This window comes from Trachurus japonicus, chromosome 2, assembly GCF_045865225.1.
Source record: "Trachurus japonicus isolate A0001 chromosome 2, Traja_1.0".
Lineage (NCBI taxonomy): Eukaryota > Metazoa > Chordata > Actinopteri > Carangiformes > Carangidae > Trachurus > Trachurus japonicus.
In genome coordinates this window covers 10,210,488-10,234,915 of record NC_140908.1, presented here as the reverse complement: position 1 = coordinate 10,234,915, position 24,428 = coordinate 10,210,488, and the positions used below count along the sequence as shown (strand labels likewise).

At 44.2% G+C, this 24,428-nt stretch overlaps 1 protein-coding gene across 5 annotated transcripts in view; it reads left to right on the top strand.

Moving 5' to 3' along the window:
* The window catches only part of LOC146990836 (receptor tyrosine-protein kinase erbB-4-like), a 215,932-nt gene that overhangs the window by 112,911 nt on the left and 78,593 nt on the right, over nucleotides 1-24,428 (top strand). For all 5 annotated transcript variants that reach the window (XR_015037761.1, XM_085800082.1, XM_085800090.1 and 2 more), the window contains exon 3: nucleotides 14,261-14,447. Coding sequence is in view for 4 of the 5 variants with exons in the window: in XM_085800082.1 (XP_085656208.1) it covers nucleotides 14,261-14,447 (187 nt within the window). In the remaining variant the exon portion in view is untranslated. The remainder of the gene's footprint in view (nucleotides 1-14,260; nucleotides 14,448-24,428) is intronic.

Sequence of the window (24,428 nt, the reverse complement as noted above, 5' to 3'; positions counted from 1 at the left end):
ACAGGAATTATAGTGTTTCATTTTCATGGTGTCTGTGTGTCTGTTTTTGTCCAGTCTATGCGGATCAATACGAGGGCAAGCAAGGGAGTGTGAAAAAAGAGAGCGATATGAGTCACTTGTGATAGAACATGTAAATAGACAGTCCAAAAAATCGGATTTAGGCAACAAATCGGAATTGGACATCAAGGCCTGTAGTGTAGGATCGCAGATTGGATCTGTAACATGAATGTGTAAACGGGACAAATATGCATGGAATCGGATATTGTCAGATCAGATTCAGGCCCCCGTTATATGTGGAAATAAATCAGATACAAATCAGATATCTGCCAATGCGCCTGCAGTCTAAACAGACAGATCAAATCTTTCCTGGCAATGCGTGTCATACGTCATCAATGATAATATTAATTCACATGCCCACATGTTTTGCTGAACCTCTGTATCCTGTGATTGACACGTGGGGCTGACCGGGACTACCTTGATCAGTTGTCACAGGAATTGTAGTGTTTCATTTTCATGGTGTCTGTGCGTCTGTTTTTGTCCAGTCTATGCGGATCGATGCGAGGGCAAGCAAGGGAGTGTGAAAAAAGAAAGCGTGCAAAACAAACACCAGATTTTGTTTGAGAAAGGCCCAAAGTTGTTAAAGTGAGACTCTCTAACAAGGACAAAACCTTTGATACCTATGTCATCTAGATGATGGATCGGAGTGCACAATGTTGTTACCTGGTACAGCAGAATATCTGGGCTTGGAGGGAGAGCCTGAGCAACTTGAGCTTCTTAGAGTGAGGCAACAGACAACAAACATTAAGGTGACTAATGTTTGGTTTGACTTTTTCTAATCACCTGACATCGCAGCAGGGAAACCTGACAGAGCAGAGAAGTGTGACACCTGTGACACCGCAGAGGCCTTCACATCATCAGCCATGTTACCTAGGAAGAGTTAAAGTGGCTTCTAATGCGATCATGGGTTTGAATCGTGATGCTGTGACTCTGATTGCCGTGATCGTGGGTGTTTTATCAAGTCTGGTCATTTTCAGTGAGCAGAAAGAGGCAGAAACATTTGTAAAAATGGAGGAATGTTTAACTGACAGCCTTGTTGTTATTAGTTGCCAACTTTTTTTGAGAAAACTGTGATGATAAACAGGCCAGAATAAAAATTTGGCAGTGCCACTGTTGGACCTGACTCCTGTGGGAGTTGCAGAGCCTCAGTGTGGATGTTGGGGTGTCTTGTGCCCTGAGGGGGGTTTGGTGGGTGGTACGACTGAGACACTGCTCCTGCTCATTACTGGACATTAATGGCTGTCTCGCCTGCAGCGCTGTGGAGCTGTTGAGAAGTGCAGAGGGGGCCAGAGCACCAGGATACACACACAACCACACACACACACATGAACCTATTCTAGCAGTAGAAATTATGTGAACGTGCACACACAAATGCGCACAACCTGCCAGGTTGATTGTGCTGCTCACACACCAGCGTGTCCCCATGCACGCTGCCTCCTGCATGCCAGCTTTTTTTGTCGGCCTGATCAAAGCAGACACGGTGCAGAGCAGAGGTCTCTGAGGTGAAATTAAAGTCTTGCTGCTTCCACTGCGTGGAGGGGGGGAAAGTGATTACCGTTAAATTAAAAGGTACGACCATAAAAGCGCGCCACGACCGAGCCCTCGCAATTCATCAAAATGATCCCACGGCGCGTCTTTTGCTTATCAAATTGTAAAATATTGTCCGTGACACCGGCGTAACAGGGGCGTAATTAATGCACTAAATCAATTCTGGATCATTCTGTGCAGAGTGGCCTGCTGGGATGCCGTCATTATCACAAATTATGGCAGCACATGCACAAAGCCAAGAGGAACGGGTGAAGTTCTAGCGGTGTAGCGTGTCCCTTTCGTCCAACCAATCCTAATCATTTCCCTCTTGCTCTGACTCTCACACGTAAAACTTATCGTATTACCAGGTACAAATAGTTTAATCAAGCCGCAATGTTTTGGATTTCATGCCCTGAAACTTGGCAGCCCCCTCGGCCCCTCGTGGCTGCCATGTGGGCTTTAATGCCGACTCCTGGGTCTTCATCTTCAAAGACATAAATCAGAGAGATGGATACATGAATAGTTAGATTTCCTCATCTTTCTTTTATTACACAGTGAATGCTGAGAGGCTCGGCACACAACAGTTTTATCTCTTTATAGAGGTTATTTACTCCCACACAGCTGAAAGCCTTCCCTCATTCAGTGCAGTTAGAGAGCTGTTGTAGAAGTTCAAGTTTCACCACAAACCATCTCTATAAGCTCCTTTTGTGATTCTTTCATTAGACGTGGATGAGCTTTTTGCTTTCTCCAGGAACCTCTCACTCATTATTTCATGAGAAATAAAGAAATAACGCAATAAGTGCAAAGGAAATATTGATATCAAAAGTCCATACCTTCAGAAACTGAGCCTGAAACCAGATGTACTTTGTGATGTCAAAGCAGTCACAACCTCCAACATTTCTCTGGGAGTTAGCCTGAATTCTGCTTTATTTTTTACAGTATTTGTAGAAAACAATTGGCTCGGGTGCCTATTCAGTCAGAGCTCCAGAGCCAAGCCAGAGAGATGAGATAAAACATCTTTGCCCAGTTTAACTAATATTATTCAGGCTAAATGTGATACAGTCTCAAGTAGTCTCAATTTCCAAGGTGATCCCTTTATGAAGTTGTCATGATAGTTTTTAAAGGCCGTCTACATGTTTCCTCTCGAGTCACAAACATTTTTGTTTTTTCCTGTAGAAAGTTTGGAGCTCTCACAGTGGCCTCATACTTCTACAGGGAAGAGTGGAGCGGGGCCAAGAAATAACCCCTCACTTCAAAACACACAAATAAATAATAGAGTTTCTCTTGTCCTAATCTTGTCTCCCACAACTTCCCATGAACTTTCCAAACTCCTCAGATCTCAGCTGCTCACAAACGAATAGTTAGCTGATGAGAACGAGTGCAAGAGGCTGCGTGTTGTGTAACCGCGCTGGGATCACAAGCACATTAACGCCGCAGGATACGTTATGCATGCATGTTGTGTTTTTATGACCTTTCCTAAAGATTCTATTACTGAGGATGATCCATAGCATTTTTTGCAGAGGATACTCCACAGTGTATCCAATCGAAGTTTTAACACAGTTTCAGTGTCCGTTAAATGTTTGCATATGAGCTCCCAGTCCAACGCCTCAAGCACGCAAAGCTTCTGCATCTTTGATTTTCTCATATCTAGAGGCACAAGAGCTGAACATAAAGTTTACAATACATTTCCTTCAGTACAATATTTTTTTTGATTTGATTTGATTTTTATTTGTCTCAAACAAGCACATCAAAAGACAAACAATCTATGTAACAAGAAACAAAACAATAATGATACTGTGCAAGTTTGAGAAGGGGCTGAAAGAAGCAAATCTTATCAAGTTCAGCCCCCCCTTACATTATGATTCATGTCATACAGTACATCTGTAGTTCCATACAATTCAGAAGATTAAAAACATATTGCTTTAATATGAAATAAGACCATGATTATAAATAAAAAAGAGTAAAATTAGCTGTCAAGTTCTTTCTAGCTGTCCAAGAGTGTATGTTTGTACTTACTTTTAAATTGTTTTAAGTTATTGCACATTTTTATATCCTCATCTAGTCTATTCCACATTTTAACACCACAAAAATAGATGCTAAAACTTTTCAGGGTAGAATGGATGGTAGATTGTTTAAAGTTACAGTTCCCTCTTAAATCATATATGCTTTCTCAATTAAAGATGAACTTTGTCTGGTCGCTTTTCCGCTATTTTGCTAACCCTCCTCTTGGCCATGTGCATTTGTTTACAACGAAACCGGCGAGAAATCAATCAATAGAGCGGTAGATAACGTTTTATATCATAAAGTAATGTTACAACGTGTATATTAGAGATGCAATAAGTGACACACACTTGGAAGGCAGAGAGCTTCCATTCTCCCTCGTAACAAGTTATGTCATTTATTAAATCATCACAATTACTCCTGTACCTATAAGTCAAAGTATGAGGCATTTAGGAGCCATTTCCACAGATCATTTTACTATTGGACTATTGGTATTTTTTATGCATGTGCATTCATACTATTTGCAGCTTGAACGAACCCTTAAGCGCCAAATGATCCGGACCCAGCACGCATCGTCCTCTTGACTCTGCTGGGCATCATATCATAGCTGCTTTAGCATCTTTAGCGTGTCACCCCGTCCGAGCATTCACAGACAGCACCCAACATTTAGCAACACTGAAAAGTCACAGATTAATTCACGAGTGTGTGTGGGAATCGTTTTTTAATATCTTCCCCCTGGCAGCCTGCATCGAGCTGCACCGTCCACGCCGCCAGGCAGCAACAGATTGCGTCTCTCAGTGACATTTACATTGGTTAAGTGTGAGTGTGAGCGACGCGTCTGCATGTGTATGATAAGTGTACGTTCTGTGGCTCATGATGTCTCTATGAGCCTCTCTCAGTGTTGCACTGAGTCTGCATGTGCTGGTTTGGGAGCCCTTCATTCCCAGCCCATATGTTGTGATGAGCCATGACTGGTACAAACTGCCAAAGCACAGATTTTTCTCCAGAAACTATACTGTTGGTGCGAGTCAAAAAACAGTTTTGGATTTGAAAAATGGAGCACTATCATTATCACAGCTTGTGTATGGACAATGGCTCAGTTACTGTGTGTGTGGCTGTCACTTTTGGACAGTAAATATCAAACTTGTTGTTGAGAACGCGGTTTATTTCATAGATTACCGCAGTAAATGTCATCAAATCAGTTCTTCGGGGGGGAGTTGGCTTGTTATTCTTTATTTTCAGCTCAGCAAAACAATGTAACAACGTAACAAAAGCAAGTAGGAAAAAAAAAACTTGCATCAGAAAACTAGCTTCCATCACCTCCCACAGTGAGTCATAGAACCAAATATCAACTGAGTGTGAATTTCTTTGTTTATTTCATCACATTATTCTCTCCTTCTGCTGCTGTAGCACCATCTTGGATTGACTTTAATTCCATTAGAGCGCCTGTCAAATCCATCCTATTTATTATTACCTAGTGTATTGTACATGCTCTTGAAATATGGATGCAGATAGCAAACACACTTCTCCCGTATCCCCCAACTTGTGCCTCTGGAGTTATTTCCACACTGGCTGAAAAAGTTATGTGTATTTCTATCCTACTCAGGAATCCACTATTCGTTTCAGGAAATGTTATTATTGCGCAGTTTAGTGTGGTTTTAGTGTTTGCAGAGCATGTAGTGGCCTTTTGCTCCATGGGTGCTCCAGACTCAGCCTCAAGAGGAGGACAAGAGGCTCCTTAATGAGTGTAGACAGTGCATGAGAGCTGGTGCTGCAGTTATGACAGAACAACCTCACAATGACCGGATCTACATTTCCATGCACAGTGGAGCAGGGTTTCTATTGGCTGTGTTGGAAAAGGTGTAACGCAGACTTTTTATTTTTAAATTTCTCATTTGATTCGGTGTTCTATGGTGACGACAGTCAATTCAACATGTGTGATGTCACCGTTCATCAAAGCGTGTGTGATTTCAACCTATGTACTGTATGTATGATTGAAGCCTTGCTGCTGCAGTGATTAGGTTTAGCCTCCCGCAGAGAAGGAAATGGTTTTTGCAGGTGCTGATTGGATAAGATAGCATAGCATATGCACGCCATACACATGCACACATGCACACATGCGCACACACTTGGTTTTCTAAAGGTGCACCCTGTCTCTTTATTCATGCAGGTATAGAAATCTGCCTCAGTCTTGCTCCACCCTGCTGTCACATATTAAATTGAGCAGTCTTATGTTGTAACTGGTATTACTCATGTGTGGTTTATCTCTCATTCCATTATGCAGCCAAATTGATGTATATTTCCAACCCACACCCTGTAAAAACAGACACATTGTTGGCAGATGCACCTGTAGCAGGTACACACTGAACAGACACACACGTGCACACACAGCTATTACACTTTGTGTTGCCACAAATCAGGACATCCATCTCCGATTAGGGCAATTTGATTCCAGAGTAATGAAGTAGTTTAGTGCTGAAATGTGGCGCCGCTTCACAAGAGCTGATGATCCACTGTGGCAACACGACTGACAAATACCCTCCCCCATTAATACACACACACACACACACACACACACACACACACACACTTACACTCACAGTCTATGAAGAGACAAGACAGATCAAATCTGACATGGTTGTAATCAGCCCCACAGCTGTCTGCTTACCTGGCCTGAATATATTTGTAGTTTAGATCTGCACTTTGAAGGAGAACAAAGACAGTTGAACCTTTAACATCTCTGTGCGCCAATTAAAATTACTCCATTAACTTTAAATGATTGTTACACAAGTTTGAGTTTAGAGCAGTTAATTCAAACACCTTTGAACTCCTCTAAGCACACAGTCATAGATGTGTTTAACATGTATAGATTTTACCTGATTACCTGAGAGGAGGTCAAGTCTGTTTATTGTTTAGTTTTTTTTTATAATTAGAGCGATACGTTATGCAGCTTACTCAATGGTCAAGTTCATCCCAATAGTATGTTTCGGATTCGTAGAAGATTCCATGAGACTGAAAAGCCGATGGTCGGAGCAATATAATAATCGTCTTTTACCTTGTAGGTTGTTTGTGCACATCCACCCCCCCCACCCCCCACCCTGGGAATTCATGCGTTATTGTCTTCTGAATTGATTATCCAAGCAAAGTCTTGCATTGTGTCCCTATGGCTGCATCCTACCTCTGCACCGGGCCCGACCATCCATCACTTGGAGGGGCCGTTAAGCACCTTTTCTTCCCCAGAGGAGTAAACCAACACTGGACCTCAGAGGCCACAAACCTCCCCCCCGTTCCTTTCCTTCCTCCCCTTCTTCTCATCTCACAGGCCCCTCCCATTGGGGATGCTGCCAACCCTCAGAATCTCAGACCTAAACCGGGATGACCATGAATAATGAGGGGCTTAACTATGAGATACAGGAGCTGAGGTGCTGGAGGAGAAAACATGCTTCTCGCCCCCACCCCCCACCCCCCACCCTCTACCCCCATCTCCATAGCCACTGTCAAACGAGCAGAAGCCGGCCTGTGGCTGACGTGCACTAGCTTTGTCACATAACTACATTATGTAGGGTCCCCAAAGGCTACAGCATAATGCGATACGCCGCACCACTGTTGCCGGCTTCGCTACAACAGCTTCTCCTCATGAGTTATGTATTAGTGTTTTCACTCTGGCTCAAAGATCACATACTGTACTGCTCTGTCACTCTTTTAGTTTTGCCTGCTAATGCTCTTCAAACTTGCCCCCCTCCCTCCCCTCCCCTCTCTTCCTCCTTTGGTAGTTTTAATTTCCCATGCAGGGTCTTTACTGTAAATGTGTCTTGACAACGCAAACGCCTCACGGACGCCACTCATGAAACGGGCTTCTATGAGATTGTCGGGCTGTCTGAGACAATAAATATCAGCGCCAAAAGCCAGTAGCACAGCTGCTGCTGGAGGCACACCCCTGGATATCAACACACACACACACACACACACACACACACTCTTACCACTGTCATTCCAAAGTCATTGTCAACACTCGCTGGCAGTGTTAAAACTGAAACATGTCTGTGTGTTTCTGACTCGCAAAAACTAAACTTCCAGTTTGTCCAGTGGCGCCGTGAAAACTGTATTTTTAGATTTGAATTGAAGTTTTTATTAATCAGGGAAATTGAAATTAGTAGCAGGATAATTTCTGGCTAATTTCTCCTCTCCGCTCGCTCATTGTTCGAATCAAGAACATGAGAAATGCAATACTTGAAGATGAGTGAGCTACTGATCTGTTTAAAGAGAGCAGAAAACCCTTTTTGATTAACCTCTCTCTGATTTCTGCCAGGTCTCATCTTAACTCTGACTTCCTGTTATTTGATCACAATTACGGTCGGTCTATAGCTTGATTCAGGCTCCTGCGTGAGAGTCGGTACCGCTCCGCTGAAAGCCCCTCCAATTAAACTCTTTTGATTGAGCCCAGTCAGAAATTGACTTTCCCTCTTCCTGCTAATGTGCCGGTGGAGAAGCTAAATTACCTGAAAGGGAGTGGATTTCAAGCCGGCTCGGTGCACGCCCACATGAAAAGTGGTGTATGTGGGTCTGGAAATGGTCGCCCCATCCCCCGTTTGATGTGGTTTCCTATTTGAAGTGAGAATGGACCCCACCCACCCCTCCACCTGCACCCTGTTGATTCATCTCACATGGGGTACACTGCAAAAACTCAAAATCTTTCCAAGAATATTTGTCTTATTTCTTGTCAAAATGTCTAATTTCTACTCAATACTAACCTCTTTCCACTTAAAGTAAGACTCATCACCTAAAAACAATCTTATTTTTAGATCATTTTCACTTGTTTCAAACTAATTTTCACTTGAAATAAGTAGAAAAATCTGCCAGTGAAAGCACATTTTTGAGTCTTATTTTAAGTAGAATGAGATTAGTTTTGACTAGAAATAAGACAAATGTTCTTGGTAAGAGTTTGAGTTTTTGCAGTGTACCTCAGGGCACTATCAACAAACTTGAGATGTTCTTCACAAGTTCTTTAAAATGGGAAAATCTCCCACACTTTGCACAAATACCTGTACCGAGTGACTCAGTCCTTTTCGCCGTGACATTTCATGCGGCTGGATTTTCATTTATTTCAAAGTCAATGGCCCTTCTCTCAAAGGCCTTGATTTTTTTTTTTCTTCTGCTTCTTCTTCTTTTTTTTCCATACAGGATTTCTCAAAATCTTGAATGTCACGCCCGAGTGCTCTCAGCATACTTAGCAGCCCATGAGTCGCGGGAGGTGAAGGAGTGCATACTTCTCTTCCAGAGCTCATTGAAGCGAATTGGTAAACAGGTCCCCGCCCGCCCATTGACTTTGCCGCGGCGTGGAGGAGTCAGATTGCGATGCCGATGCTCCGCGAGGATCAAACTGTTGAGAGCCGGCAGTCTTGCTGCTGATATGCGTCAATGCACTCTCCTTGACTCACTGGCAGAGTGCTCTATATGTATGGAAATGAGCCATAATAACCATAATATGTGTCCCTTCTCTTGTATTTTATAATGGTATCATTATACTTTTTTTATCCCCTGAATGATCCCCCTCTCTCTCTCTCTGTCTCTCTGTCTCTCTTTCTTCCCCTCCTTTTCCACTTTAGTGTGTGCCTCCCCTTCTACATCCATCCTCCTTCTCCGAACCCTTCCTCCTCCTATCACTCCTTCCTTCCCTTGCCATCCACCTCATTTACACTCTCACTCATCCAGATGACAGAAACAGGTGCACCATTAATTATGCTTTAAGATATATCTCCTCTGTGTTCTGCTTCCTTCCCTGTGTCACCGTGCAAATGCCTCGCTGCACCGCGCCTCCTAACCCTAAACATCTTCTCCTCTTCCTCCTCCCCAGTCTTTTCTCTTTCTTCTCTGGTGCTGTTCATTCTTGCTGCGTAACATTTGTGTGGAAACTGAGAGCTGCTATTTTTAGTCGCGTCATGTTGAGATTACAACTTAATTATCTGATTATCTGGAGATGTCAAACTGCTTTCACGTGATCATGTCTGACGATCTCATTATCTCCGTGCAGAAAATTCAGATTTTTTTTCTTTTTTGGGGTGGTGTTCATGTTTGCAATCCAGAGATAACGGCTGAATTACATTGTTATCTCAACTTATCAAACATTGTTTTCTCATGAGCAGGACTTAAATATCTCATTATTTTGAGATAACAAAGCCGTGGTTTCTGGGAGATCCAGCTGCTTCGCCCCACTGATGTTGCTTAGGAATCAATCCAAATCCGCTTAGCCTGATGAAAGCAACACTGTGAGAGGGAGAGGCCCGAGTAGATTACACTTTTAAAAATAAATAAAAGGGAGCTAACCCCATGATGAAAACAAAATTACTTTAGATAAAGTACTCAGTAAGATCTAGTTGTATATGGGTGACATATGAAGTCAGTGTACAGTTCTGGGCCAACACTGATCCTCCAAGACATTTAGTCTTTGCTTTTATTGTAACATCTGAACATTCAGGTCCTAGAGGATAATTGGCTTTAAGGTGATGCACTCAAGTGTGCAGCATTTGTCGAATATTTCCATTTTTACACACCTTGGAAAAAAAAACTGGATGAGATCTCACAAAATGTGAATAATGTATCTGTATTGTGCGTGTCATGTAAATGTAAGCAGGTGGAGATGGCACAGCAGTGAGCGTTTTTTTCTTATTATTCAAAACTCGCTTAAACTCTCTTAAATTCTCAAATACAGCGTTTTTCTCCAGATAGCCCAAAGGCGATTCTTGGGAAGAAGATTTGTATGCAAATCTACTGGCAAGGTTTCCTGAGTATCCACAGAGTAAGTTGGATGAATAAATGATTGTAGACATACAGGCTATTATGCTTAAACATCGTGCAATTTGGTAGATTAGTGTTCATAAGTGTCTGTTATATTTGAGTTAAAACTGGAGGTTCCTGAACACTTTTGAGCAAATAGTCACTTTATGTTTTCATCTTTACCATTCATTTCCTCTGCTTCTTTACCGACTGTTACTGAATAATGACACGGAGCAGTCGACTGTGAGCCGGCGAGGCAGCTCTCAGTTCATTAACTGATAAAATTTACTTTGCAAAACAATTGTTGGTTCATTTCATTGCCGCTCGAATCAAAATTGCACCTCCAAATTAAAAACACTGTATAGCGCCGCACGACTTGACTCTGTGTCTCCCAACACCGTGAGATACTGGAAACATTTCCCCGTATCCGGAGGGGGTTACAGGTGTCGGAGCGCGGCGGCGGCTCCGCCTTGCATCACGCAGCGCCTCGTTTCCAAGACAGCGCGGGGCACCTTCTTTCGCCGTGCAGAGTAAATAAAACACTTTTAGCTCCCCTGCCTTGTCCTCAATACAATGTATCCTGGAGACACAAAGAGCAATTTACCAACATGTGAAATTCACATTTTGCCCAGAGGTAAATGGATAGAAGAGAGGAAACAAGCCTGTTGGGACTGCATGGGATTCTGTTTGACTGAGCGCTCCACACTCAGCCACTAATTGCTTGCGATTGATGGGAAAAAATAGCGCTAGAGGAAACATTAAACTTGCAATGCATTATGGGTAGTTGACCTATGTCTACTATTTTTTGTCTATGCCCAGTGGCAGTTTTTTTTTTTCCTACCTGTACATATCAGAATATATATGAGGCCTATTGTGTACTTTATATTGTGGCAATATCCTGCACAAACCCTCTGTGGCTCTCACGACACAACGACACATGGCTGCATCAGAGTGGAGCTGGAATTAAAAGATTCAGTTGAATCAGTAGCTGAAATAATAACCTGGGCCGCGGAAAGATTCACACTCTTTATTCCCTTGTTTTACCGCTTTAAACACTTTTTCTAAGGGAAAGGATCAATGGGGGTTAAGGTGTGTGCAAGCGGGAGTTCCTGCACCTTCTTGGTACAAATTAGCCCTCCCACTCACCTTGTTAAGTGTGTGTGTGTGTGTTTTGAGGAAATAAAAGGGAAAAAAAAACAACGTCAGTTTATCTTGTCCACCGTCCACCTTGTGAAGTCTGAGCACATCGCCCGCCAGGCAGCGGTGGACAGCTTCTCCCTCAGCTTCTCTGTTTGTATTTCTGAAACAGAGCGCGGTTGATGCGGCAGGAGGGGAAATGCAGGTGCTTGTGTTTACTTCCCTCCGGACCTCCCTCCTCCTTGTCTCCCTGCTTCCTCCCTCCTCCAGCACAGTGGGATGCAGATAAATATTGATCTAGAAAGCTCTCCGGAAAAAGAAAAAAAAAGAAAAACTATTTGCAGCAATGGAAGGAAATTAAATATTGTCAAAGGGAAGGGAAATGACTAAGAAAGGGCAAAGTAATCCTTTAATTTAATTAATTAAATTACAACAAAAAAATCCCTTTTATGTCTGTTTTTTCTTTCTTCTGCATGCTCTCTCCCTCTTTGCTCTCCCTCGCTCCCGCTGGAAGGCTTTCCTGCGGTTGCTAAGCAACAGGGAAACAGTTTTTCTTTGGTTTTGCCAGCGGGTCCCGGAGGCTGGCAGGGAGAAGGGGGCACAGAGGAAGCACTGTGGAGTTTGCCAGCAGCCGAGTGCGTGCCCACAGCTGGGTCGGGTTGCACAGCATCCCTCCCCCATCCTCCACCCCCCCCTCGCCCCTCCACCCCCTCCGCCACCCGTGTTCCCAGTCATAGCGCCGCTGGCAGGCACCTGCGGGTTACGGCGGAGTTGATGATAGCAGGGTGAAGCTCGTGAGGCATCCCAGCTCCCAGCAGTAAACACAGGGTCACACTGGGGTCAAGAATGATGAAAAGGCACGACTCCAACCACGGGGGCCGGATCAACAACCCCCTCTGTACACTGTTTTCTTAGAGGCTGAGTCATGCGTTGCATAGAGTTGCATAAAGTTGCGCAACTTGCTACTCTCAAACAAACATAAAAAAATAATTCAGAGAACATATTTGACAGAAATTGATTCCACCAAGGGGCTTTTGACAGGCAGTGGAGAACCCCACAATAGAAATCCTTTTTGCAATAAGTATGCTAATCAAAGCCTCCGCTGAAATGGATTCTACTGCTCTTTTATTATGTTGTTCTTTCTCTCTTCAGGTGATTGACACATTGTAATCTCACTAATAAGCACCTCCACTGTCTGTTTCCTTCCTATTGTGCTGGTGTTACAATAGGCCAACTTGGCAGGTGTGCAGTGTTTTCTGAGTGCTCAGTATAGAAGCTAATCGGAGTTAGCCGCTATTATCCTGAAATGCAGACTCTGCGTGAGGCGTCCTAGCTGTCAGTCTCCACTGCCGTCGTCCCTTAGGGGTCAGCAGCCAACCAAACTTCACATTACTCATTTCCTTCCTTCCTCCCTCCCACCCAACCACATGCGTCATTTCTGACCCCACACTGGTCAGTCTCATTAGGTTTAAAGTGCCATGTTTCAATAATGATATATCACAGCAATCTACTGCATTCAGCTTATATAAAGGTAAAAACCACTTTGGTAAAAAACATGTGAAAACTACTTATTGTGTCTGTGGGAAGCCAATGGGGGATCACGTCATTGCAGCTGCACAAGCGGGTCCATCTCTGCATGTGGGCCACGGCTGCAGAAGTTATACCATTGTAAAACCCGGTGTGGAGGCACAATTTCCCGCCACTTTAAAAAGTAAGATGCTAATGATGGTGGTTGGCTGAATGTGGTCGTGTGGCATTTAAAAAGCTGCAGTTTGTGTGTTTCAAGCTTCGATATGTGTGCATTAGTAAGTGTGTGCTGCTTGACTCAGATGAATATTGCATGGCCACACACACACACACACAGATACATTCATCGAGCCCAGTTGGAGTATCCTGTAATGATATTCTATTTGCCGATCAGACCGGCTGGATTGATGAATAGTGCTGTCAGGACTATTATCTGTTAATGTAAAAACACAGTGCTATGTTTCATTGACCTTTAACCCCTGTCAATTGTTTTGCGATGACCCCGCCGAGGACTTCAATGAAGGATTATAGTGAATATATGAAAATAAAATAAAATTTAAAGTGCTTGCTTTGGCTCCATCCTTCAGCCTGACTTTGCAGGTGAATTAATCGGCCTCATCAAGTGCATAACACAGAGGTCACCACTCTGAGTTTTAGTGACTCTTGAGAAGATCATTCGATGTTCACATGTCAAGAGGGTCTGACACCGGCCAAGGCCTATCAACTTGCTCAAACATCCAATTATTTCCAGATTTTACTCTAATGTCACAGGAATTCAATCACATCTGACTGAAAGTTTCCACATGTTGCTTTCAGCATAAAGAAAAAACACAGCATTTGTATTTGAGAATAAAATTTTTAAAGCCGTGATTGGTTGCTCAGCCTGCGAATTTCATATCATATCTGCCGGTGTCATGGCTCCTCAAAGCATGAAAAACTGAGAGACTCTAATGAGAGGAGATGTGTAATCAGTCTGCAATTGAGCTGACATTTTAATCATTTTGGTCTGTATGTCCAATTTTTTTTTTCTTCCTTTTTTTCACGAGGTTGACATTTCAAAATGCAAATAACATGCTTCATGCACAAAAAATGAAGTGTCTTCAATGAGGCAGACGGGTAAAAAAAAAAAAAAAAAGAGTGTGAAATTCAGGGTGATTCATTGATTAAGTTTGAGAAACATGGTGTTTGTGGAAAAAAGATATTAAATCCTCTCCCCCCTCCTTTTTCCTCCATGCAGTCAATCAGAGAGGTGACGGGCTACGTGCTGGTGGCTCTGAATCAGTTCGACTACCTGCCGCTGGAGAACCTGCGGATCATCCGGGGAACCAAACTGTACGAGGGTCGCTACGCCCTGTCCATCTTCCTCAACTACAGGCGGGACGGATACTACGGCCTGAGACAGCTGGGCCTGCGCAACCTCACAGGTAGGAGCCACACCAACCTTTAATCAAAATACCGCACTGTGTGTGTCTTCTTCCTGGAGGAAAGAACAGTGATTTGGCGAATGGGGGATTGGTTTTTCAGCACCCTGTAGAACACATTTCTTGCACTACAATTGCTCGTCTTTGACTTTGTTTGTACACCCACATGTACAGATTTAATATGGCTTTTTTAATTAAGTCCCAAAATTGGAACTCAACTTTTGAAGCTACGTATCTGCTGCTGCTGCTGCTCCGGCAAATGTGCTGCTGTATAGAAGGATCAAATGTCTGTGAAAAGGCCTATTTACCCCGTTAATTACATTTTTGTTTACACTCTCAAATACAGGCTTCTTTCTTTCTTTGGAGTCAGGTTTTTAGACGTGTGTTTCTTCTTTTCCTCACGTGAGAGGGCACAAGCTAAAGCGGACTGCGTTTGCAAAAGGGTAGCTCCTGTCTGTACAGTATTAAGACCCCCGAGCCACGACCTCGGCATTGTTCATCTTTGCCATTTTTGTATTACCCCGTCAGTGGAGTGACCTTCCAACTCGCGTCAGAATAACTGAAGCAAAGGGTTGCAGGGTTTATTCACTCCTCAACTACCCACTTCATTGTCCTCCCGCTGCTCCAAACCGCCGACTTCCTCATTATCCGTCTAAATCATACATGGAATCCACCCAGATTGAGCGGCGCTGGCAGTCGGCCCGCTAAAGGTTCACTTCTCCCATCTCATCTGGAGTCAGGTGTTGCCTTTTCCTTCTGTCTTGACGGCAGCATTAGCATCGCTCCGGGAGAGAAACGCAAGCCGTCATAAGAGAAGCACTGGCTGAGGGACAACTGTCACATACGATCTGAAGAGAAGCGGTCTGAGGGTCACTCTGTTTCTTTTACAGTTTTTTTCTCCCCGCAGTTTCTGATGCCTTACCAAAGAAGAGTGACAGAGAAGGTGGTAAACAGAGAGAAGCTGCACATATGGGATGAAGGTCAGAAATGAAAGCAGGGTGTTAGAGGAAAAGATGGAGATGTCCAAGGCTGTATGGCACCGTATATGTCAGCACTTGAGGGCAAGTGCATAATGCTTAACCATCTGATGTACAGTCTACAGCATTACCCTTGTGGAGTTATGAAAGCGCACACAGAGAAAGAATTTCTCTTCAGCTTCACTGAAATTTAAAAAGCCAGCACCACGGCGGAGAAAATGGGACGTCTCCGTGGCATTTTGGATGAAATCTTGTCGGATTTCTTTGTGGCAGGAGGAACAGAAAAGTGAACGTTCTTCTTCCTCCAGCACGGATGGAGCAGAATCTTTTCAAGCATCTCGCCATCATGTCCAACACGTATGTCCTTCACAGTGCAGCCAAAGAACAGAAAGCACATGCGCCCAGAAGCTGCCAGTCCTTCTGACAAAGTCTTGACAGCGAGGTATCATTAATTTGTTAGAATCTAATGATTTAACAATTGAACAATGAGGAAAAAAACAGCTACATGTATCACCTTGAAGGTTAGTTTGCCGCTGAGGAGACTGCCAAAGCATGAAGCAAGAAAACTGGGCTCAGTCCCACCACAGACCGACCATGTGGCACGTGGCCTGAATTGCCAAGAAACCAAGACGGCTCTGCTTGTATCCCCCCTTTTGTTGTATTTTGCCCGAGGCTTCTTCTCTGGCATCGATCTGCCCGCTTTGCACCGCTCTCCTGTGGGCAAGGCAATTTGTCTTGCATCCATCCCACTGCTGGCGAAGCCGCGTCACGTTCTTCTTACAGTGGAACCAAATGAATTGCGGTGTAAAACACAAGTCGCGTGTCTGTGCAGCCCTGGAACACCCCTCCTTCTGGATCCTTTGTTAGCGCAGTCCATGCTACGACGAGGGAAGAAAAGTGTCGCGCCACAGCAATTCATCCTGGGCTCTTGTGCCATTGAATGTTTTTTTTGATTGATGGTTGGGAGGGGGGGGGGGTCAAACAGTGGTCCATATTACAGTAAAGCACATGGCAGATTTAGTGGAATAAGCAGCGTTTTTATAGAGTCTCAATGTGGCGATAAAGGAGTTTTTAAGAGCATGCTGACACACTAAGATGGCGAAGCAGGAGGGTGCTCTCCATTTTGACCCCCCCATATGAAGAGTGAGAGGCTTTAGTCGCATTTTATCCCCAAATGGCTCATAATGGGTAATGTTTTTTTATTTTCTATCATTCCACACAAGGTACATGTGCAGTGCAGAGTTATTCCTGCGTTGTACCTCATTAGTTGCAGGAAAGAGGCCGCGGAGCGATGTTTCCATGCTGTTTTCAAGTGACCAACAAACTCTCGTTTTATGTTAAAGATCTGGATGTTTACTATGGAACAGCAACTGTAGTTTCTTCAAATACTCCTTTCAGGGTGCAGAGGAAGATATACTGTACTTTGCATTATTTATGTCCACAGCGCATCATCAAACAACTCCGACTTTATCTTATTTTCGGAAAAAACTTTTGCAGACTGCGCTGATCCTCCGAGGCGAGGGAGTTTACCCCGGGTTCACCGTGCGCCTGTCTATCTGGCTCGGCAACTGCACACATCTTTTTTATTTCAGCGCACGCTCCGGATGGCGCCTCACATCGCTAGCCTTTGGTCCATATCATCCCATCCCTGCGCACCACAATGCTGCAATTAACCAGATCCAGCCATGCATATGGATCAGTTCTGTTCCTCCTAATTCCCTTCACTCTTTTGCCTGGGACAAAAAAAAGAAAGGAAAATACAGTATTCTCTCTTTTAAGCTCACAATTAGGGCAGCAGATTAATATCCCGTCTTGAGTTTGAAGCTAGCAGGCACATGTGCTTAGATCCATCTGTGGTGATATGGCCTTATTTTGCAGCCTATCACCACCTCTGTCGTATCTAGAGGGGATATATATCCATATATGTGCTGGAGCGATGAAAATATTCTGCATTTCATACTGCACACAATACATTAAACAACAGCTTTACCGCTGCTTTATCCCTCTGTGGATTCAGTACGCAGCTGGAGTCCACAGAGAGCGTGGAATTCAATTTGGCTGCAGTCAGTATGCATACAGCTGTGCGGTCTTAATAGTAGCGGGGATATATAGTAATCTGTGTTGAAGAAACTCCTCTGATACCGACTTGTTCGGCCTTCCCCGGCGATGCCGCTGCAGCTTCTTGTAAGCCTGAATAACCCATAACACACATGCACCACGCATGTATTGACAGGCGCACGAAAGGCGTGCATACATCCAGCATGGCTCGCTGCACTCTACAGTGCTAATTACCCCATGCTGCGCAGCACTGGTGATAATAACCAGTGTCAGACTCTCAGAGCTGAGGAGGTGGCGTGTGTGAAATGCTTTTCACATCCACTTCGCCTCTCTTTCTTTACCCAACTTTAGCTTTGTTTTCCAGCTTTTCTTTTTTTTTGTTGCATTTTTTTCCCAGCTCTGTGAAATTGCCCATTTGGGTGCGAGCCAAATGGCCCAGCGTGCCCCAAAGAGAGCTCCGACTCCAACTTCCCATCTGGCAGCAATGCCCCTCATGCCCGTGTGCAGAAAGCAAATTACCAGTCTCTGCCATCCCTTTTCTTTCTTCTATAACCTGTCTGCCTTTTCACCTGTTTTGCTTTCCCCTACGGCTCACAGGGACTGTAGCGACACCGCCACAACGGTTTCACAACCTGGCAACCACCCAAACACCCTCTAATTTAAAGCTAATAATTCACCGCTACCGACTCGCTAATTGCAGAGTTTTGGGGAGAATTTGAATGCATTTAGGCTAAATTATTGCTGGGATGAATTGATTAATATACTTCATTATAATTAACCCCATGTGCATCCTCAGCATGGTACTGATTTAGTGGTTTATGAACAATTTCTCATTTGCAGTGGCTCTGTGCAGCGAAAAACAAATCTTCATATTGAAATAGATCTACAGTACAAAGTGATGATACACTTTGGTTTTATTTAGGTACTGAGCTATCAGGAGTAAATATTTACTCTTATGAGAATCGAAGATGTAAAAAAGTCTCTTTGCTGTTTTATATTCTTCAGCTCCTGAAAAATTTCAAACTTTTTCTTCAGCGTTAGTTTCTGAAGTGTCATAAAGGCTGAATTTGATCTATACAGTAAATCCCTTCAGTGGAGAGTATAAAGATCCAGCACATCAAAGATATTATATCCTCTGCTTATTTCAAAAAAAGGAAAAGAAGAAGGGGGGGTATACACACCTGAAAGAGACTCCAGCAGAGCTGCAACTCACATTTAGACTGTTGTCTTTTTATGCATCCAAGCTTGTCTCCTTTTTTTCTTTTCTTAATATCTTCATCATCTCAGGAAAACACAGAGATGCACTTGTGCAGAGTGATGGCAGGAGAGATTGCCAGGCCATGTTTATGTACAGGATTGAGCAGTATTACTGATTTACATCTTGTGAAAAAGAAAAGAGGGGGGGAAAGTAACCGGGGTAATTGTGTTTGGAATTTGTATAGAGAGAGAGAAAAAAAAGCTACTTCCAAGGCCTCTTTACTTAACATAAAGCTTGTGGTGTGATCTCCAAAATGTGGTGTAATTACAGAAAGATCAAATAGAGCAAAAGCGGCTAATGCTAATACCCACTCTGACTCTGGACTGTTATGTGGAAGAGGGAGAGTAGAGGAATGGGGCCCATTAATAATGAATCCAGTGTCATCATTAAGGCGCCAAATGATTAAAACATATCTCCCAGCTTCAAACGCTGCTTTGCTACCCCAGAAAATGCTGCAGTCGTGGATCTGCAAAGCAAGAGAGCCCTTCAGTTCAGTCTGCTTGTGAAATAAAGTTTTGCTTTTTTTCTTTCATCTTCATATACACACCCCCCCTCGTTTTTTTGGAGTGTTGAAACACCAAAGCACCAGCTTTCCTTTTTGAAAACAAAAAAATACAGCCAATGTTATGTAATGTAATGCAACAGGCGGCCCTTAGATAGGAACTTTAATGCCAAGCGCCAGGTTGGAAATCAGCTCTGAGTCATCTCAGTTGTGTTCAAATACAGAACCACAATAACACTGCCGGTGGTTGCTCAGTGTCTCTTGTAGACAAGAGATAACACAGCAAAGCATCTCATTTAATAAAAAAGAAAAGGTGACATTCATTGACATGCAGGCGCACAATAGGACCCCACGTCTGACTCTGCAGTTTATTTCCCCATCTCTTTATTTCCTCTCCTCCATGCTCCTGCACACACAAGTCATTGTAATGCCATGCCTGTGCTCTGTTTTATCAGCGCCACGCCGCCACCGGTGTGTTTCTGTTCAAACCCTTTGAGGAGGAGACCCGAGGGGCTCCGGGTTTGCCCCCATTAGGGTCTACAGCAGGTCTGGGAGGAGGGCAGAATCATCTTTAATGGAATGGTAATAGTCCCCCGGGGCGGTGCGTCTGCTCGCCTTTGCACCGCTCTTTGATTTTCGGGTTCACCGCCGCCGGCTGACACCGTGTCTGGTGGGTCAGGATGGGCCGACCCCGGCTACCTACACACCTGACAGCACCCCCAGTGAGAAATAATTGCCCCTCACTCTCACTCACTTCATACTGTAGAGCACCAGCCTCCTCTTGAACTCCAACCTCCCCGTCCTGCGTTAAACGTTCTCTCCTAACAAAGATGTCCGCCGCCAATATCTCCGAGTTGTTTTTAGATTTAATAATGTTGACAAGTTACACTGATGTGCCGGGATAAGTTCAGTCAGCCAGCTGAGAGTGACTCATCACTCCTGCAAGGACACGAGCTCAGCACAGCAGAGACTGGGAGGGGACGCTGATATAGAGATAACCCCCCAGTGGAGCCACATTCAGACTGGAATTACTTCTCAAAAGTGAGCTGCTGTGAATGTAACAACACAGAGGCAGGTTAATGAGTTCAGTCCTGTCTGGAGCATGTTCTATGTGTCTGTACTTTTCCATCCACGCACCAGTAATGATTATGGCCACAATAACCTGCTGTTTTAATGCAAACGAGCTGGTCCACCTGTGATTTCTGTTCCATCTTGAGCTATGTTGTAATTTAACCTGCATGCAAAAAAAAGAAAGAAAGAAAAATGTTTTTGCCTGTTTGAAACTAAACATAGTAACACCAACAACCCAGAGCCTGCAGGTGGATGGCTGGTGGAGGCGGGGTGAGGTGAATTCTTAGGTGAACCGTGGTTTCTGCCGAGCTTTTACATGAGCATCAAAAGCACACAAGTGCACTGAGAGAGCAGAGCATCGACAGCCAGAGCACAACAAATGGATGTATGGATATCTGTGGCCGCAAAGTGACACGGCAACACCCACACTGTCTCCCTGATTTCATCATGTCAGGCCCCCAACCAAATGGAAGGGTTAGGGTTGGTGTCAGGAGGTCAGGAAGTGGAAGTTGAAGCAAAGGAAGAAGTAAGAAATCTTACATAAGCAGAAAAAGTCGAAGGCGGTTACAGTAAGAATGATGCATTTAAGGGCCGTGGAAATATCTGGAGTCTGTAAATGAATAGTTTCTAAAAAAAATAATAAAAAAAAGTCACTGGAAATATTGACGCTAATTAAATGAACAAGATTGTTTCAGTGTTAAAGCCAGAGTCAGACACCGCTTCAACTTTTTAATCCTTTTGTAAAAACAACAGTAGCCCTCCTGCCTAATCTAACTCAAACTCCCCACTCGAGAGGGGAAGCGGTGGGTGGCGAGGCTGCATGAGTCAGCATTTCCTCCCGCCAGTCCTTGGAAATCCCACCCAATCAAAGCAAACAGCCGTGACTTCATCAAACTTGCTCATTAGAGCTGAATTTTTTTATTTTTTATTTTTTTTATTTCTGGAGATTAGAATTACTTGTGACCAGACTGTTGAGTTTAAACTGATCTGAGCTACACGCTGCGAGCGTCGGTTTGCCTTCAAAGAGAGCAAGTGAAATCAACTTGCTTTAATAATCCAGGGTCAAAACAACCACACACCTCTGTGCAGGTTGCTGAAAACCGTCCACCCACATGGGATCATACAACCTTTTCATGAGATAACCTGAAAAAGTGCATCGTCATTGACGTGCAGCGTTTCATTCGACAGTAATTATATTCAAAGAGGCTTGTTTGTGTTGCCACCGGGCACATGCCACCCTCCTGACATTGCAACATATTTTTGCGCTTTGGGGTCCTGGGTAAAATAAATGGTGCAGTGTGTTCATGTGTGTGTGTGTATGTGTGCGTTCTCTCCCAGGCGTCTGTAACCTGCTTGACTTTGACGAGTTTTAATAGCATTTTTGCGTCCGTTTTATTATTTATTTTTTTCCCCCCAAGTGCCCCTGCGCCTCAGTCCAAGCCCCTCTTGAGATTGTTGACTTCACTCCAAACTTGCAAACCCATCAGTTAGAGCACGCGTTGGCCAATCATCACTGATGAGTACGTCCGCGCAAAGACGTCGCACAAGGCGGAGGCGGAGCCGAGGACAGTCTGGCTGACACAACCGCACACTAAATATACTGTAGAACCAGATGGAGGCAATTTACTGGTCATAGTTGATTTGCTGGTGTGTGCGTCCGTGTCGGTGTGTCCCAAATTACCCAAGTGGAGGGATGAGTGCTGCAGCTCTGTGCCAGAAAATGACAAATTGCCCATTTAGCCCATTGTAAGTGTCAATTTTAATGCAGAGGGGTTAGCTCCACTCCCGACACTTCTTAAGCATTTTTTGCTCCATGAAAATATGTAATGAGTCCGATTTGAATTACAAAACGCGCGTCAGACAAGCAGCGTGTTTGTGCGTGTACACTTGTGCACTGCAGGTGTTCAAGTACACACATTAAAGCCCTACAGGAACCCTTTTCTTTCCCCGAGTCGAGAGTGGACATTTAATAATAACCCACATTTTGAGTTAGGACCTAAGCTGCTCAGCAGTTTTACCATCATGGTGGCTCCCCTATGCTCCGTCCATAGTGCCCTCTAAATTTCAGTTTGATGTTTGTGGCCTGGGCAATTGTACCAGAACACTATTTCCTGCACAATAACAGAGCAGAGAGTCGACCGACTGTCGGGGGAAGTCCACTGTGAAACAACCTATCACTGCCGCTGTGGAGAAACAACACGGGACTGCAATTCTGAGGCTGTTTGTACTTCCACACTGCACCTGGCAATTTATTTGATGAGCGAGTTGCTTGACCCGCGGGTCACAGAGACATTAAACGCTCAGTTTTAAAACTTCAAAAACACACAACTGGTAAGAGAAAGAAAACTGTGATTTAAATTGATTTTCAAAGCTGCACAAAATCCTAACTCACCAGAAACCCATGCATCCTTTAACGCGGCGTTTCTGAGGCGTAGAGTGGTAATAGATTTCTCACCAGTACACCACCACACACACGCTCGTACACACAGTGTGATGACCACTGCTGTTCGTTACCCTGATTAACATTCAGCGGCGCTCTCATCTCTTTGGCTGGCTCTTTTGTTTGCCTGTGCTGATTGGAGGGCCTCTGGTTAATTTAGATGCAGGGAAGCGGTGACAGAAGAGGCCTTATTAGGGCCGTGAGCCCATCCTGCCTTAAGTGCAGAGTCTCCAGTTCCATTTTCATTTGCCTCCATTATTGAATTTGCTGCTTCCTCATTCGCCCTGATTGCATTTTGTGTCACCTCTAAAAAAGACCGAAAAAGCCGGCCTCCATCAGAAGCACCGCAACTCTTCCGGGAGATTTACATTATGACAATAAAATAACGAGACAGGCAAAAGTTTAAAGATTGACGCTGGAATATATTTTCCTTTTTTCCTTTTTTTTTCTTTTTTAATTTCGAAGCCCTCTTTTTTTATTATGTCTGAGCCAAATGTCTGAAAGTTTTCCTCATCGTGAGTGCTGTGTCACCGCTCCGCCTGTGGGTGTGTTCTGGTGAGAGAGAGAGTGGGGGAACTTTTGTGAAAAAGGAGAGAGGGACCGTCCCTGTCCATGTGTGTTTATAAGACGGACAGGTGGAGCAGGAGTGGGTGGTGGAGGAGAGGAAGACTGATAGCAGGGATTCATTTAGCGTCCACTGAAGAAAAAAGAAAGAAAGAGCCTTCATCTTCGCCTCCACCTTTTAGCTGCTCCTCTCGGTGCCTACACAGTTTCCATAATCTCCTAACATGGAGCATTTTTCATAAGGATTCATGGCAAAACAATATCATTCGAGACTGCAAAATTTAATCAGGGGCTTTAAAACACAATTATGGTTATCGGGGAGGACGCGGCGGCAGCATACCGGATCGTGGGAGAGGAGGAGGGAGGTGGAGGGGAGGGGGGCTGTAGTGGAGGGGACCTCCCCCGCACTGTCTGCGCCCTAGCACTCCTCTCCCATTTGTCACCGAGCACAATATCTCTTTGGCTGGCAGAGCTAATAATGGAGAAGTGGGGAAACGGGACTCTGGAGACCCACCTCCGCCTTTCCGTGAAGATCAGATAAGTTCTCCTCAAGTCACAGCCCCCCCACCCCCCATCCCCCATCCCCGAGTCAGTGTGGATTTGCTCGTAAGAATTGTATCATTTATAAAACACGGCGCAGGCCTTTGACAGCTTTTTAGGTGTGTGAATAATGCAGCTCTTTATAAAATGTGCAACTACAGGAGCAAAATGTTTCCCCTACCGGAAAGACACACTCACCCACTTTGCACTCTGAAAAGTTCATTTCATTTCGGTCACTCGTACCGCCACACCACCTTCTGCTGATGCTTTACTTTTTTTTGTTGTGTGTATGGCTGGAGGCAAACTAGTGGCTTTTTTCTGTCTCTATTATCTTGGCGATCTGCAGCCATTTATCTACCGGCGGCTTGTTTGCAGTTTGGAGACTTAACAGTTATTCATGGGATTTGAGGAGTCGTTTTCACTTAAGCAGCTACTTTCTCAACAGCTTCTGTTTCTTTTTTCTTTTCCCTCTTTTCCTCTTTAGAGTAAACATGCTCGGAGGCACTGTACAGTGGAGTGCTTCACAATTACACACAGGCTTTCCTCAGGGACCCACTGCTTGTTTTCCAGTTAA